General features: G+C 41.4%; 1 protein-coding gene and 1 long non-coding RNA gene across 5 annotated transcripts in view; one reads left to right on the top strand and one right to left on the bottom strand.

Moving 5' to 3' along the window:
• Nucleotides 1–3,750, bottom strand: LOC121110105. The gene is made up of 2 exons (XR_005858033.2): nucleotides 3,186–3,750; nucleotides 1–315 (listed from the first exon to the last, which is right to left on the bottom strand). It is a non-coding gene; the product is annotated as an uncharacterized LOC121110105 (long non-coding RNA).
• A 262-nt stretch (nucleotides 3,751–4,012) lies between these two features.
• Nucleotides 4,013–17,570, top strand: part of UBE2W (ubiquitin conjugating enzyme E2 W (putative)) — a 34,233-nt gene continuing 20,675 nt past the window's right edge. For 2 of the 4 annotated variants that reach the window (XR_001465440.4, NM_001199481.2), the window contains exon 1: nucleotides 4,013–4,054. Coding sequence is in view for 2 of the 4 variants with exons in the window: in NM_001199481.2 (NP_001186410.1) it covers nucleotides 4,040–4,054 (15 nt within the window). In the remaining 2 variants the exon portion in view is untranslated. Of the gene's footprint in view, nucleotides 4,374–17,570 lie in introns of all 4 variants that reach the window. The other 2 variants (XR_001465439.4, XM_015282784.4) reach the window with 1 other exon arrangement.

Genomic DNA, 17,570 nt, shown 5'->3' with positions numbered 1-17,570 from the left:
TAGCATATCTTTCATTTTTAGCTATGTATGCAGTTCATTTGTATTCTTGATATACTTTTTGTCTTGGTTTGATTCTATGCCTTTTGCTAGTATGACACAGACAGGTGCGTCAAGCTTGTGTTTATCATAAGATCTCTGTTCCACAGACGTTTTAAGCTCAGTGCCCATGAGCTTGGCAGTGGAAGAAGTTGGCACAATTCCTCCGAGGTATGTAGTCCTCTGTGCTCCTGAGACATAGTCTCCTGGCACTGCAGATTATGGTTGCTATGTCGCTGGAGCCACAAAGGGAGGTTGATGTCAATGTGCAGCTGACTTCTGTGGGAGAGAGAGATAAGGCGGAAGGCTAAAACGTACAGTGCACTCAGACAAAAGAAACCAAGTACATGTTATTATAGTGGAGGAAGAACGATATAGGGGAAAAGGGGAAAACAGAGGAATAAATATTGGTAACGATAATGGAGGGAATGGAATGTAAAGAACTCTGATCAATAAAAAATAGCTAACCTTTGTACAACTGGTTAGATCAGAAAATTATCTGAGAAATGCAGACTGAATATCGATTGCATTTTTTTGCCTGTAAACACAAGGTATTGCAAACTACATAGAAAAGTGGATTTTTAAATCCAGTTCATGAATATTTTCAGATACATTTTTAGTAGGAGGTACAGTTACAGTTTTCGTGATTTGCACTACATATATTAGTTGTGTGAGTCATCGTCATGCATTTGGTCAGACCAGAGCAAGATACATCCCAAAATAATGAAGATATCACATCAAACTCCTCTTACCTCTACAGTTTTTTGTGTTTGTGATCTAGGACCACAATATAGGAAGCTTCTGGCAAAAACTGAAGTTGGCTGATGCAGGATGAGGCCGCACTAGCCCTAATGCTAAAGCTCTCTTTCACACAACCAACCACAAATCTTTCAGTTCCTGCATTGCCTATCTCTACAGCTGCAACAGATTAAGGGTTAACTGCACGAGTGTCTTCTCTCATTTTTTGTATAGGTAAGGGTCAACACCAAAATGAACAGCAAATTACACTGTAACAAACTCCTTGTGAAATCTACCCACACTGGGATTTGGGGCTTTTCATTGTTTAGATTACTGAGTAACTCTGAACAAAGAATACTATGAGCTATCACAAAGTCAGGGATAAAACTGTAAGGAAGAAAATAGTCGTATTCATTATACTCTTTCTGAAAGTCTGCTAATAATATTTTTTTTCTTGTTGTACTCAAATCCCCATAGCATTATGTACTGTACTTATTAATAACACTGCATCCAATTCAGGTTATTGAGGTATTGGGACGGGATAATTCTCCAGCTGCCCCTATTGCAGTGATAATGAGGAGGTAAAGAAATTGCACAAATATATCAGTCAATCGCATGACACGTGGAAAAAACCAAAGATGTGTAGTGTAAAACAGACCTTCTGTGTAAAAGCAAACTAGAAGTTCATTTGTGGATGGTGTTTGGATTCTTCTGGTCACAGGTTTCAGCTGCAGAATAAGTGTTCAGTTTCTTAAACATCTGGTTAAGATAGGGTGGGAAATAGCCCATCTCTGCTTTATAATTTCTGTGAAGGGCAGATCCTGAACCTTGTTTCTCATGTCTGTTATCCTAAGGAATGGGATTTGCTGCTAGATAAAATAACTTCAGTAAATGATATTTTAGCCTAAAATATAGTAGGTGTCTTTATTTTTAACATTGAAAAGCTTTGGTGATTTAAAAACAAAAACAAAAAACTTCTTGAGCTTAAGGATGGTTAAAAGGTCTGAATTTTTGCTAAAGCCACTTCTTGCCCAGAGAGTATCTATCTTTATTACAGAGCTGAAGACATATTTCTATTGATTACAGTTGTTACATACACTTCTATGCCTCTTCATAACTTCTGACCTTGATCAGTGTTTTCTAGAACAAGGTTAAGAAACTAAATATAATGGATTCAAATCAGTTTTGTCTCCCTGTGATTACATCAACAAGAATTGTCAATATGTCCATGTTTATAGCTGAACACATGTCCATTGCTTAAACTTGATGTTCTTGTTGTCTTTGTGGCATATGGCATAAAGAAATGTATTTTAGGATAAACATATGCTTGAATCATGCAAAAATAACAACATCTAGTGAAACAGTTAGAGCAACAGCAATATTCTGCTTAGTATTGTAACTGCCCAAGACAGTTATGAAGAACTGTGGGGAAAAAAAAAAAACCCTTCTGTGTCTACTGAATGCAATAAATCGTCTGCGATCTAAAACATACTAAGAGATCGTATCATATGTTAGCAGTAACTTCTAAGAAACACGATGCTGCAGCTTTTGACACTTCAATGTCACTTAAATGCAGGCAGTAGAGCAACGTCAGCTTGCAGGTTTTCAGGGGTCTATCATGTATGACTGAGAATGGAGGTTGGATCTAGAGGGCAAAACGTATAGGATTCAGATGACCTTGCAATAGTTCTTCCATCCTTACTTCCATTGGGGTGGTTTCATTTCCTACTCAAATGGACATATATTCGTTTCTGTCTTCAGCAAATTCCTCCAAAGCCCATAGGCTCATTCCTCCTCATAGAGCAATGATATTTCTCCTGCCTTCTGTTGGTCCTTTTATGCAGGACACTGGAGTTGTATGCTTGCTTTACCAACGGTAACACTGCTGACACTGAAACAATTTGGAATCTGATGCCACATTGTGCTGAGCTTCTGTTTTTCTCCAGACAGCCGTTCTCAAAGTTGAGAATAGATAAAAGCATACTGGAAGGTAACACTTAAAGGTGGAAGCAATACCTTGCACCACATCAAATAACGTGATTACAGACAGTAAGCAGGCTCTCAGATGTCTCAGACCCATCTTTAGTCCTAACCTTAAGGCGGCAGATTTCAGAGGCAAATATAAACAGAGAACAATTGTTCAGCCATTTCGTTGGATCTGCACCCATTAGGCCACCTCCAAAAGGAAAATCAGGTGCTGCCTGTGGTGGAAGGGTGACCCAAGAGGGTTCTTTGCGTCACCATAAAGTACAGGCATGAGGGGACTCAGAAAGTCCCTGGAACACACAGCGAAGCCAGCAGGGAGACATAAGCTGTAGCTATAAAGCCAGCATCTCTACTAAGTCTTTGCGTTTATGTATATGTTTACATTAGGAATTCCACGGGGTTGTCTTCGAAAGAAGCACTATTACCTCGAGAACCAGGTAGGTGTGAAACACTCAGGCAGGAGTAATGGCTATACAGAAGGCGTTTCCACAGGGCGCCTGCTTCATGGGCTGCGTGCAGGCTGACTGCGGTGCTCGTTTGTTTTCACCTACACAGCCACCGCAAAGACAGCCGGTGCGAAAGGCACAACAGTTCACTGCAGGAAACGAAAGCAAGCCAGAAACGCTCCCACCTGAAATACGCCCTTGCTAGTTCGGGCACGTCTGTCCCTACAACGTCAGGGAAAGAAAGAAAAAAGAAAAACAACAACGGAAAGGCGGTAGTGCTGCATGGGAGGTAAAGAGCAGCTTCTTCCTTCGTTAGAAACAACGTCAGCAGCACAGCACAGCACGGCACAAGCGGAGCGGCGCCCGGCGTTCGCTCGATCCCCGCCGGCTGTTGGGCGCCAACCCCCTCAGGCGGAAGCGCTGCCCGCAGCCGCGCGTCGCCGCTCCTCCGCTCAGCCGGCGTTTCCCAACGGCCCCCGCACGCGCGGCCGCCTGACGGGACCCAGCTGGGCAGTCCCTCCGCAGGCGGCGCACCCGCCGAGTCGACCGGCTGCAACCGGGACGGGAGGAAGCCGCCAGCGGCCCGCGCCGGCTCTCCACCCCTCCCACGCGGTGAGGGCAGCAAGACCAAGGACAAAACCCGCCCGCCCGCCTCGCCAGCCTTGGCGCCCGCCCGCCTCGCCAGCCTTGGCGCCCGCCCGCACCGCCTCCTCCCGGCGCATGCGCGGCCTCTGCGGTCACGTGACCGCCGAGGGCGGGGAGGCAGACGGGCGCGCGGCGCTGCGTCTGTGAGGGTGCGGGCTGGCGGCGCGGTGGGAGGGGGAGGATCCATCATGGCGTCCATGCAGGTGAGCAGCCTGCGGCGAGGCCGGCTGTGGGGTCGGGAGCCGGGGCGAGTCGTTCCTCGAACGGCGGGAGCGCTCTGGGGGAGTGGTCTGGGTGGTTGAGGAGAGCGGTGGTTCCGACGGGATCGTTCTAGGAGCAAGAGGAGTCCGGCAGGGCTGGGGCGAGCGGAGGGGCGAGGCCGGGTCCCCTCTGTGGAGAGGGGAGGCGGGAGGGCAGCGGCCCTCTGGGGAAGGTGCGGGGAGCAGAGCTCAGGGGGCGAGCTGCGTCGGGAAGGGAGGCCCAGCGGGGATGGCCCCGACCCGGAAAGTCCTCGGCGGTGAGGTGAGGGGATGGAGGGGAGGCCCCGGCACTGTCCCTGTTCCTTGGTGGGGTTTGGGGGAGCCGGGGGGTTTGCTTGGGGCGGAGGGGACCAGGAGCATCCCATCGAGACCCCTTTAGGTCGGTGGCAAGGACGTGGGTAGGTGCTCCGGTCTGTTTGGGGCTGTAATTGTCGCCGACGGGGGGGCTGCGACAGGCGGGCTCGAACCCGCGTGGCCCTGTAGTCCCCTCTCTGTATAAAACGAGATCGTGATGCAGCTTCAGTCCTGCGGACAGCTAGCGTCTCGTTTGGCTTGGCTGGATGGATGGGGCTGCTGGAGGTACGGTGGCGTGAAACACCCTGCTGCTTGACAGGTCTTTCCAGCTGAATTATTTATTCATACCTGCTCCGAAGGAGTGAGTCTTAAATAGTAGCTGCAGAAATTGCTCTGCAAGAATGGATCGCTTTCACTGTGTGTTGTTGGGAGTGGATGGGGTTTTATTGTGATGTGCCTAGAACAAAGGAGCGCTGGGTTTGGTGGCTATAATCTCTGTCTTTTCTTACCTCACCTGTAACTGCTCTGCTTTGCCTTATTTTTTTTCCATGTTGTTTTTAAATGTAGATGGTTGAGTACTTCTGTTTTCTTTCTTCTATTGCTGCTTCTTTTCTTGTTTTCATTCTGGTATTTTTTTTTGTAGTTCCTAATTGGACAACCCTGGAGTGTAGAAATAATCAGATTAACTGTCCTGATAGCCCAGCTTTAGTATTAGTGAGAGTTAAAATGTCAGAACAGTGAACCTTATGGGGTAAAAATTCTACTGGTGATGTTTAGTGCTGTAAAAATAACTGTGTGTCTTTCTGAGTTATTGAAATAAAATGGGATCAAGAACTCGAACGCACTTGAACATACTGTACAGAATGTTCTTGATTTAGCAGTACTTTAGACAGATAGTCTGATGCGTCTTTGATTTATCAGCTTAATCTGGCAGATGCGTTTTTGTAATGCTTTTTTTTTTTATGGTTGAACTTCACAAGCTCAAGTGCAGAACTGAAGCAGTCATCCATGAAGCAGAACCTTTTATAAAGCGATGTGGAGAGGAAAAACAACATAGGGAAGTGACAGTTCTGAAACGCGAAGGAGGGAGGCACTCTATGGGCCTCTGTAAGCCTGGGCTGTGCTGCTGTGTTTGGCCTATAAAATGACCTTCTGCGGCTTGCCTCACCCTTGTTCCTGTTGATCCCTTTTTAAAAGGGGAAATAGTGATTACAAAAAGTGAGGTTGTTTAGGATACAGGAACGACAAATATTGTCTCACAGATCTGTTGTGTGAAGGTTGTACTCTCTTCCTGTAAACATGTCTATAGTAGGTCTGACGTTGTAATTGCTTCTGTTTTAGATATAGTTGCTGTAAGATTATACTTTGAATTTTGTTCTCTTGTCTCTTGATGGGACAAATTAACAGGGTTCTTTTTGTTTGTTTACATCCTACTAATTGTATAACATTCTGAAATAATGACTTTTTTCCTGAATTTCAGGCATTCACTTACACTATATTAAAAATCTAGAAAAATGGAAAAGAAATTCCTTAGGAACTGTTGTTTTGAGCAAGTGGAAAACCTAAACCTGTGTATTATAAAGACATAAGTTTCCCAATTTGGACACTTACGTTGGTGAACAAGATTTGAAGGCTCTGTATTCTACTAATGAAGAACATTTTACAAACAGAGGAAGCTGTTGCACGTAATTCTAAGTGATTTTTCCATTCAGCATTACAGAATTAATTGGTGTAACACTTGATATACAAGTCTGTCACCATACTGTTACGGCAGTATCATTGGTGCTTCTGATAAGGGTGGTCCATTGGTAATTAGAAGATGTTTCAGTCTTTATTTAAGCTGCCATAGTTTTGTACAACGGTATAATGCCCTTGGTCAATTAGACCTTGTTTTTTAGGTATTCACCAAAATTTCTGTGATTAGCTTAAAGCAACATAGTCATCCTAGAAGGAAAGCTTTGAAATTGTATCAAATCACTGCTTTTTGCCATGGTCAATGAAGTTCCTACTCAACGTGAGTAGCTACTGTGGTTCAGTTGATGAGTTGCAACTCATAAAACTTGTGAGGCTGAGTCATTGTGTGCATATTTAAGTTTATGATTTGTTTATGCTGGACACCTGTTGTGGTAGGTTACTGTAAGGCTTCTGCTAGAAGAATAGAAGTCGGTGTTGTTGAGATCTAGTGTCTTGCTTTATAACCACTCTGTCGTCCAAAGTGTTGGCTAATTTGCTGTTGGATTGATTTTAAACCTTGGTTAGGCAAATGGTGTTGTTTTTTTCCAAGAATTTCTCATAAAAGTCCGAGCTTGTGCAATTTCATCCTGGAAAAAGAAAAAAACAAACTGAAAAATTGTGACTGCTGTAGAGCAAGTGAATGGAATGAACTTGCTTAAGGAAATTTGGCATTGCATCTTCAGTCTTAAAGCTAGGGATGATGTAAAATGTATAATTTCTGTGCTAAGTATTGCGTAGTCAGTGCCTTTTCCTAAGCCCACAAGTATCAACTGTTTGCATGCGAAACTTGGAAGATCGCTATATCTGGAATGCTGAGGTCTTAACTACTCCTGTTTTACTTCTCTTCATTCTTAATGCTGAGTTCCTTGAAGCTTTGAGTTGTGGCAGGATGCATTTAAATGGCTTTCACGAACACATCTATGGGAACTGCTTTAGCTGTGTATTTTATCACCTCTGGTCTTTTCATTATGTTAAGCACATGAGGCTTGTGCCTGTAGGTATTTAAAACTGATTAAATTCAAACCTAATGTAATTAATGACACAAGCAACTTTACTAAAGATTGTAGATTGTTGGCCTTAGCAGGCATTTGTGTTATCAGGACTTTGTTTTTTTTGCCCTTGAAAACTGCCTGCTGTGAGGCCACCATCAAAATACATGCACGCATCAGAATCAGAAGTGCTACTGTAAAAGCCATAGGCTTCTTCTTTTCCAAATGTAAGAAAATATAATGTTCGGAATATGCGCACATTCGTTTTAAGTTCATTGTTTCTGTTCATTACGGCTCCTGTAGTCTCAGTGGAAGTTTCTGTTTCCAGCTGATCTCAGAAAAATTGCTTATTGCTCAATTGTTCTTTGGTATTGATAGCGGCTTTATTTAATAATTTGGAAATAATTGTGTTTTTTATCTATTTGACGGCTTTGTCCAGAACAAAAAAAATCTAAACTGTATTCAATAAAACTTCAATTAAAAAAAAAGGGGGGGGGGGGGGGTAGAGGGGTAGGAAGGAGAGGAGAGAAGGGAAGGGGGCAAGAAAAGAATAAGTACTTCAGTAATTAGAACTTTGAGTGGAACTTCAGTGCTGTTGTGTGTGTTCAGTGCTGTTGGAGGTCATAGCACAGAATGTTATTTCTGTTATTTTAAATTTAAATATCTCAAAAATTACAATAAAGTAGGTAGCTGCTATAGCTGTATAAGTAGTTCTGAGATGTAAACACAGTGGGATTACTGGTAGTAACTATGAAATAGTTAGTAGTGCCTGTTGGTGAAATACTGTTGAAGGTTTAAATAACAGTAATAAAATATTAAAACTAGAAGATGTGGATACCATACTTGAGACCAGAATGAGCAGAGAGTATAAAGCATTTCTCCTGTCCACTAAGTGGTTGCCAGTCCTTCGTGTAACCTTCAGTTATCAGTCTGTACTGCGATGGAGCATATTAGTTTTGGCTTACGGCCAGAATAGAGTGAGATAAATGTAAAATTTGTATTTGTTTTTACCAAAATGAGTTTGTTTAATCTGTTTTTTTTTTAATTAACTACTTGAAATGGGTTAAAAGTTCATTGAAGATTCACAGCTATTAGTTCAGTAAAAATAAATTCTTTTAGCCCTGGGGAGTCTCACATGCTTGGTTTTGTATCTACACCTGTATAAAATGATTTGGGAAATACTTAGCTGTGCCGCAGCTGCAGAATTTGTGGGTTAGAATAGAACATTTCCCTTTATAAACAGAAAGCAGTGGGAGACCTTAGTTTACTAGAAACTACTATACCTGGCTAGCAGGGGATTTGTCTCCCAGATAGGCCAATGGTATGGCTGGAGCATGGAGAACTGTGAAAGCTTGCAACCTGCTCTTTTGAACATCCATGTCGCATCAATGTGTATATTATTTAAACTAGTAAAATAAGAGCAGGCAGACATTTACTGTGAAGAACTTTTTTCCCAGTTGATTGTTGACATCTTTTGCTTGCTCTGATAATGCTCTATTCCTGCTCTTCGGCTTGAGAAGGAGAAAAGAGAAGACAGTAGATTCGCAAAAGCCAGAGAATGTTGTCTTGTTAAGCTGTGCCCTTGAAAAGCTCTGGGTTTGTAAATAATAAGCTAAAGCAGCTTAGTTGAGCTGAAATAATGCACAAAAGGTAGGCGATCAAGCACTTCATTTGTTTGGACAAATTCCATCAAGCAAAGAATTCCAGGCTAAACACTCTTCACTATGAAGGAATGGGCTGTACTGATGATACTGCAGGAGGTTAAGTGGTTAAATTACCCCATCTAATATGAAGGAGGCAAGGCACAACTTCCATGGAGCTTGCCCATTGTTATAGATGTGCACAGATAGATTTGCTATAATGATCGTATCTGTTGTGTGGCCTTGTTTCACATTCAGAAGAAGAGCTTTCAAGTAGTTTGCAAGCTGAAGTTCTTGGTGAGGTTGGTGGTGGTGAGGATGAAGGTCTTTCACCCCCAAAACGATTTCTGCATCTTTGTGAAGTAGCAAAGGGCTGACAGCTGTGCACTTTGGGTTGTGTTTTGCCCTTTGTATGGGCAGAAGAGGCACTGTTATAAGTTAAAAGCAAACTGAAACAAAATAATTTTGAAATGTGTTTTTGTCTCTTATAGAGACAATAAACAACCTTTTGCAGTAGAACGTAGGTCAAGTAACCTGCCTTCTGCCTGCTTGTAATAATGAAGGGCTTTCAAAAGGTATTCCAAAGTCTTGCGGGTTGTTTCCTCCTTTGATCACCCACCTCCCCTCCATCTGAGGTCACCTTTCTCATTAGAATTAAAGCAGAGTATTAATCTAGGGGACAAAAAGAAGGGGATGGAATGCCACCGTTCAGTGAGAAAGGACAGAAGGCAATGGTGGCAGAACATGATTTACTGAGACTTATTTTTGGTGGTGATTGTTGATGTGACTGAGAATGCTATTTGGCCTTTTGTACACAGTGTTAATAAGAGCTTTTACTCTTGGATAACAAAACCAAAGTTGTCATATGTTTATTCAGCTTTTAAAATTAAAAGTACTGCTTCATTAGCCTCATGAAAAAGATCCTGTATACTTGTTAATGCATGTTAAGTTTACCGGAGTATAGCAAGTATTGTCTCTAAAATAATGGAATAAAACTCTTTGTGGAACTCTATGCTACTTGTATAGATTGGTGTATTTCTTCTTGATTGGAAATAGCAGCCAATAAAGAGAAGGAGCTGAATGGATTGAGACTTCCTGAATTTTCTCCCTGTCCTATTTTAATGATATGAATTAGATGAGTATTTAAATCTTGTTATAGTTTGCTGCTTCCAACTTCTTTTTTTCCAAAAGGTTTTTTTTCTTTTTGTTAGAATCCAGCTTTATATCTTGATTATACTTTATAAGAAATTCCCTGGTAGACATATGGTTGTCCTCATTATGCCAACCCATGCTATTGTATATGCACTGCTTTAACTGAAGCAGCCTAAATGATGTCCTTCAAAGGCTGAATTACTTGTTAGTGCCATGTGGGGCTTTCCTGGGCATTGTTGTGTTTGAAGAATCAATCCACAAAGCAGATTATTAGCTGTCAGTTTTATTCTTCATTAATGGATTTCATTTAATTTGCTTTAAAATGAAAGGTTTCGTGTCAAAAATGGGATCCAGCAAAGATCATTTTGGGCTGTGTTGTGAAGTGTGGCTTTGTGTGTGGTTATTGGTTTCTATGTAGTTGTTTTGTAGTTTTCATTTAAGGTTGATCTCGTCTCTTAGCCACTAAGTCAATCATACTATTTATTCCTTTTAGAAGAGGAATAAATTGTTGCTCTGACCTCCTGGTCAAATATTGAGAAATCCACAGCATGCAGTATTTCTTGTTTTGTTGTAGAATATCTTGGGGTAGAGCATGTGAAGATAATATTCTGTTTACTGAGCTGAGAGGTCAGCACCACCACTCGCCCATCCCTCCCCAGTCCTAGTGGAATCTTAAAAGGTTCCGAACAACCAAATGTTATGGGTGGAAACTTCTTCATGCTCTGCCTTTAGGTTCCCTTAAGAAGAGAGCAACGCACAAAATGCCTGGTGTTCGGGACTTGAACTATGGATTGGTCTGGGAGAGTAACATGGAGCTGGGCTGCCAGATGTTAACATGTTTTATTAGAAATAAGGAGGGGACTAATCTGCTTCTGCATCTGAGTACAGATTGAAAACCTGATATTCGGCCAAAAATAGATCAAACTGAAAAACAATTCTTAAAAATCAAATCCTGCTTTATTTTGTTATGGATGTATTACTTTGTGAAGCAGCTTTGCAGTTTTGCAGAAGCTGCAGCTCTAATTGGGCACATCAGACAATTTATCTTTCTTCCTTCCTCCTCTGGGCCTTGATTAAAACTTACCATAAGAACTTTGATTAGAAAGAATTCTCCCAGGGTTGTGATAGTGAAGTGTCTGGGTGGCTTGTGGGTTTGGGAGTCTGGGCCAAATGATTTCACCTGAATAATGGAATATATACTCTGCTGGGGCTTTCTTGAATGATCCAGTTGTTAGGAAACAGGATTTCTAGATTATAGTAACTCTCTCACATCTTTTCTATTGATTGCTTGATTATTCTTTTTCTTTAGTAAAAAAAATATATATATATATATATATATAATCTGCGTCTGTCTTTAATCTTTATTTGTTTCTCTTCTGCATGAGAGCTTTCAGTATTTAAATCTGGATGTCTAACTAGAGTAACCTGGAAGCAGTTGCAGCAATAATGCTGTTAATGATGTGGGGTTTTTTTTTGTTTCTGCTGTTGTTTTGTTTTGTTTTGTTTTTTTCTTCCTATAGAAGTTTTGTTTCACAAGCAGAGCTATTTTTCCAGTGCTTTGAATTTCACATCCCTCGAGATCAAAGATGCTTTTCAGTAAGAGATATGTGAATGGAAGTACCAAAATACTGAAAGTAGGGTTGTTGCTGCTCTTGTTGTTTCCAGCTAGTGTGTTGTGCCAGCAGACTTGTAACAGCTCTGCTTATGAAACAGCATGGTGGTGTTGTCACAACAGAGTTGTTACAGCCTAGTGACAGCTATTCTGGTACGTGGTTACCATTTGCCTTCATTCAAGGCAGGAGCACATCTCTTGCATGTTAAAACTTCTATTCAAAAAGGATGTTTTCATGAAATATTTTGTAACTTGAATGAGGGAGGAGGTGAAAGCCTGTAAAGCAAAATGTAAGTTGTTTGTTTTTTTGCCAAGACTTCCTTACAGGATGCTTTTGTGCCGACAGTTTTAAGTCTTTGGCTGTGCAAGATAATAGTTTGCGGTTACTGGAGAGATATTGTTGGGTCCCCTTGGGATGCAGTTGACTGTAACATAAAGCAGAAGACTGGAGCACTTAGGGGATTAATCTTTAACTTCTATTTAAGAGTTAGCTTTTCTTCCTTGCAGGTCTCAAAAGTAGATTTGCATTTACAGTATAGGACTGTGTGGCCATGGAGAGCTACTCCTTTCATGTATCATCCCAATAAAGTAAGGGGATTTCTAATGCTGAGAAATAGATTCCTAACAAAAATGACTTGCAGATTTTTGAGATACCTGTCTTTTCTAGTGCATAATATTTCGAAGTTGCTGTTAGATTTCTCAGTTTAGTTTTCCCGTGTCCTTATGATAGCACTTAACTGACTATGGCTACTGAGTTCTCTACTGCTCGGGGTGAAAAGGCTGCCACATTCCAGCTTAGTTGCCCATCCCAGCTTATGTTTGAGAAAAAGAAGGTGTGACAGTGGAACACTTCCTCCAGCAGAAATGAAAGGAAGCTGTATGCTTGTTTTCCATTTAAGTTTTCTGTTCTCCTGCTGAAGACAATTGTTCTAGCTGCCCTTACTAAGTCCTGTCTTCTACTGAAACTCCTCTTGGATCAGTCAGCTCGGTTTTTCTCTCTTCCAAAACTTTCAAGTAAATGTGAAGGATTCCTCACAGAGTATTTGACTAAGCTCATTATTTAGTTTTCAGTTTACCCATTTAAAGAATTGCACATCTTAGGTGACATTTCTTGAAATACCAGAATGTAGAATATTCAAGGATTGCAGAAATGTGAAGGTATGCAGTGAGCTTTCTTCAGTTTTATTTATTCTGTATCCTTTACCTTTGTGAAATATATTCAGGTGTGAGGAGATAAGTCAGGAGTATGGACACACTATTGAATTTGGTTGCGTTATGGCATTAATATTTTACTGCTAATATAACAGTGTATGTATGTTTTGCCCTCTCCATTTATGACGTCCAGTACCTTAATTGAAACAGCATTAATTGGCTGCCTTAATAGCTCTCAACAGCGTGTGTATTAATAGTTGGTTGTAACCCTTATCGCCAGGGGTACCTTACTTTCTTACGCTTTTGTTTTTTTTCTTATAGCTTTGTTGGACTTGTAACTCTCTCTAGGGTCCAGTTTTGCGAAGGAGGGGTGGAACTGTTGTAAGAGTTGTAATAATGGGCTTAGAACTGGAAATAGACACCTGATATTGTGATATATAACATCTGGCTTAATGGTGCATAGTAATCAAACTCTCTGATTCTAGGAGCTGGATTCTGAAACCCTGACATTGCCAACTTCTCAATCTCTTCCTATCTTAAGCTGCCACTCTGTCCCCAGCTATTTCCATGCTTATCTTTCTAGATGGTTCTGCCTTGCCTCTGCTTCTTTATGTGATTCTTCAGGAATCAACGCAAGTGAGAAATGTAGCTGTGGTGTTTGAGATGCTACTGCACTGGTTCTAGAGTTGGCAAAGGAAGACGTGTGCCATGTTGGAGAAAGAAGAATGTATATTTTTGCCTAGCAAAGGGTGCTAGAAGCTGTTGGCTTTGGAGAGTAAATTTAAACCTGAACTGTGACAGACAGTGGCTGCCATCTTTCTGGATTGAAACGATAAAGTTTGTTGTCAGCTGTCTCAGAAGCTGGCAGGAATTCTATTGCACACGGTTAATTTTATTCTTGGCTCCATATGCTTTGAGAAGTCTTACGAGTTTGACACATGAGAAAATCTGTGGAGGATAACAGAAAGGGTTGCACAAATCCTATTTGACAGAATTAGCAGTAGAATACAAGCCATTGCTGTGTAAGGCAACTTTAATTACTTGAATAAACTTCGTTTTGGAATTGATGTTTGGCTCAATGTTAAGCTATGTTCTTTGTTTTCATCCTTGAATTGCTCTTTCCTGTTGAGGTAGGTGGATTAATTAATCTTGGTTTCAAAGGCTTCCACCTGTGTGAAAATACTCGTGTGGACTGCTGGGTGTGCTGTTGTTCTTTGCCTTTTGCAGCTGGTTATTCCTTTAACTAAAAGACTGATGCTATCTACTCTTGGGTTTCTGATCTTCCAGCTCTTTTATTCCCTTTTTCTCTAGATAGTGAATGTTTTATCAGTATGATCCTTCTTAGTTTTGTTTAATTGGAAGTTGCATTAAAAATGCTTAAACATAAAATCCTCTCAAAAATAAGTGATCAATTTAAGATTGCCTGTGTATCTTTCATTTATTTCCCTTTTATGTAGGTAACTCCTTGACTGCAATCAGAGTTTTTTTTTCCTCAGTTGCCTTAAATCAAAAGTGGCCAAGCAGGATGGGAATGTCTTTATGACATGATGGATTAGCACAAGCATTGGAGAGATGAACTTATGATATGAAAAAGAACAGTAGAGCAAGCTCAAATCCCAAGAGCACATAAATGTATAGAAATCATCTCAGGGAGTGATGGAGGTTATTGTGGGAATGAGTAGCTGCACTAGCTGTGTTTTGACTTAAAGGAGCTGGTTGAGATGCTGAAAGCAACTTGAATATGTGATAAAAAGAACGATATACTTGGTTCTTGTTACAAAAAAGAAGCTGAAGTCATAATGATATTTACTTTAGATTTTACAACACAGCTGGAGACCTGCAAATGAGGAAGGACTGCTGAGTATCAAAGTGCTACAAGTTCGTAGAAGAAAATACTAATTTATTTACAGTGGAAAGCTGTCTCCATGTGGAAAAAATATAGCAAGTGTAATGAAAGTTAATACAAAAAGGGTGAAGTCTACCCACGGTGCGTTGTTTTAATTAGTGGATTTGAGAAGATTTGTGTTAATCACATAAAAGGAAGGTGAAGAAAGGAATGAACCTATTAATGAAAAAGAAAAGCAAAGAACAGATGACATGGATGCTTAATGACGACAAGGCAGTAAATCAATGCCAAAGATAGGACAGATTGGATAGCTTTTTGGTATTGGGTATTTTGTAAGTCACCAGGATTCAATTGTTTGGATTGTTTTTTTGTTGTTGTTGAATTGTTTAAGCATCTGATTCTGATAATTTTTGGAGGAATTATTTTGAGTGAGTTTCCATGTGATACTTTTTTTTTTTTTATTCCTCTGCTTTCATTTAGAAAGATGCTTTCGGGAAATCACTGAACCAAATGGTCTCTGATACCTATAGGGTATCAAGGCTGCTCTGAAAGTAATGCCTCCTAATTTATTATGCTGGTTTATGACGTCAGAAGTGAATGTTGAGGGATGGCAGCAGATGTTGAACCTTCCCACCAATCTTCTATTACATGTTGTTGTGCAACAGAAGGCAGCAGAGGGGCGGTCTGACAAAATGGTGTCTGACATGGAAGTGTGGGTGAAGCAAAGGTGTGCAGTTGAATTCTTCCATACTGGGGGGAAAAAAGACACCAACTGATATTCATCAATGCTTGCTGAACATCTATGGAAACTGCACAGTGAGGTGGTGGGTGGTGCATTTCAGTGGTGGCAAGAATGGGTCAACTCTTGGTGCAGATTTTTATGAGCTGGTGAAAATGCATTAGTAATAGTGATGATAGGATGAAAACTAGCGTTTTGTGGCTGGGTATGTGCTCTACCAATTAGTATTATTATATTCTTTGTATCTGTTGTCATTTCCATGGAAGTAATTGGGAGGCATTACTTTTGGAGTGACCTATGTAAGCAGATAAGTTATACATAGCTAGGACATCCATTTTGGCTGTTTTTAAGAACTATGATTCTATATGCTGAAGGATGGAAAAGACCTCTAAGATCATCATGCCTGTGACAGCTCTAGACCGTGTCTGTCAGTGTGACATCCTTTTCTTGAGCACCTCCAGGAGCAGCGATTCCACCACCTCCATGGGCAGCCTGTTCCAGTACCTCACCGCTCTTCCTGAGAATAATTTTTTCCTAATATCCAACCTGAACATCCCCTGGCAAAACTTAAGGCTATTACCTCTTGCCCTAACACTAGTTAACTGGGAGAAGAGGCCAACCCTCACTTGTACAACCTCCTCTCTGGTCACTGTAGAGAGCGACAAGGTCTCCCCTGAGCCTTCTCTTTTGCAGCCTAGACAATCCCAGCTCCCTGAGCCCTTCCTTCTAAGACTTGTGCTCCAGACCCTTCGCCAGCTTCATTGCCCTTCTTTGGACATGCTTCGCTGCTTCAATGTCTTTCTTGTCGTGAGGGGCCCGAAACTGAACACTATACTTGAGGTGTGGTATCACGAGTGCTGAGTACAGAAGGGTGATTGCCTCCCTAGTCCTGCTGACTGCACTATTTCTGTTTTCTTTCTAGCTAATCTGCCTCAGGCCTGTAGTGAGGTATGGGGTTACTGTGACCAACGTGCAAGACCTAGCACTTGGTCTTGCTGAAGCTCATACAGTTGGCCTCACCCCATTAATCAGCCTGTCCAGATCCCTCTGTAGGACCTTCCTACCCTCAGGCAAATCAGCACTTCCTCCTCTCTTGATGTCATCTGCAAACTTGCTGAGGGTGTGAATTCCCACACCCAGTTCATCAATAAAGATATTAAACAGGGCTGGCCCCAGTAGCAGCCACTGAGAAACACCTCTTGTGAGTGGTTGCCAGCTGGATTTAACTCTGTTTACCATCACTCTCTGGGTCTGGCCATCCAGCCAATTTTTTAAAGTGAAGAGTACACTTGTCCAAACCATGAGCTGCCAGCTTCTCTAGAATACTGTGGGAAACAGACTCAAATGCTTTACTAAAGTCTAGGTAGATTACATCCACAGCCTTTCCCTCACCCTCACCTACTGGGCAGGGTCATAAAAGGAGGGTCACCTGGTCATAAAAGGAGATGAAGTGGATCAAGCAGGGCTTGTCTTTCAAGAACCCACCATGCTCGCTGGGCTTGATCCCCTGGTTGTCTCACACGCAGCATGATTGTAGTCAAGACAGTCTGCTACATGACCTTCCCCAGTACTGAGATCAGACAGGCCTGTAGTTCCCCATCTTGTTGAACTGGCATGATTTCCATTCTTTTTCTGGGTAGTAACTATTCTAAAGTGGACCAGTAGGTGTTTTTTGATGATTCACATATTTTTTTACTTGTATTACTGTAGCTTTCGAATGAGCCAGCAAGAAAAATGTGATATAAATTAATGGATTCTTTTTTGTGTCCTTTTAACTACAGAAATATCTCAAGGTATTACAGCTGTAGTTTGGTTGAAGTGAAATTACTCTGTTTCAAATGAATGTCTTGACTGAGGAGGGGAGTTTTGTTCTGTCAAACTGACTGGACCTGTCAAAAAGTATTTTGAGGGCAGTCTGTGTTGTCTACCATGCTTTCTGAAAGCAGCTGGAAATGATTGGGATTTTAAGAAAATACAAAAGTGATAAGAAATGGAGAAGCTGCAGTTAAAAGAAGGATTAAAATCAACAAAATAGGATTTAGCAGGGAAAGCTATGATGTATTTAGCTGGGAGGAGAAGTTGGGATAGAGGGGGAGGAAGTGTGTCTGGTTCACACGTATAAAGGAGTTGCCCACAAGCCAGTGTTCCTTTGGCGAGGCTGTAGACACTGAATGCTGCTGTGGGTTAACCACACAGAACAGACAACTAGATCCCATGCAGATGCTCACTCATATCATGTGATGGAGAAAAGAATTGGAAAGGTAAAATGAGAACATATGGGTTGAAGCCGACACAACTAAT

The sequence above is a fragment of the Gallus gallus genome, chromosome 2 (assembly GCF_016699485.2).
Source record: "Gallus gallus isolate bGalGal1 chromosome 2, bGalGal1.mat.broiler.GRCg7b, whole genome shotgun sequence".
NCBI lineage: Eukaryota > Metazoa > Chordata > Aves > Galliformes > Phasianidae > Gallus > Gallus gallus.
The sequence above is the reverse complement of the archived record's forward strand: the minus strand, read 5'-3'. Positions and strand labels throughout refer to the sequence as shown.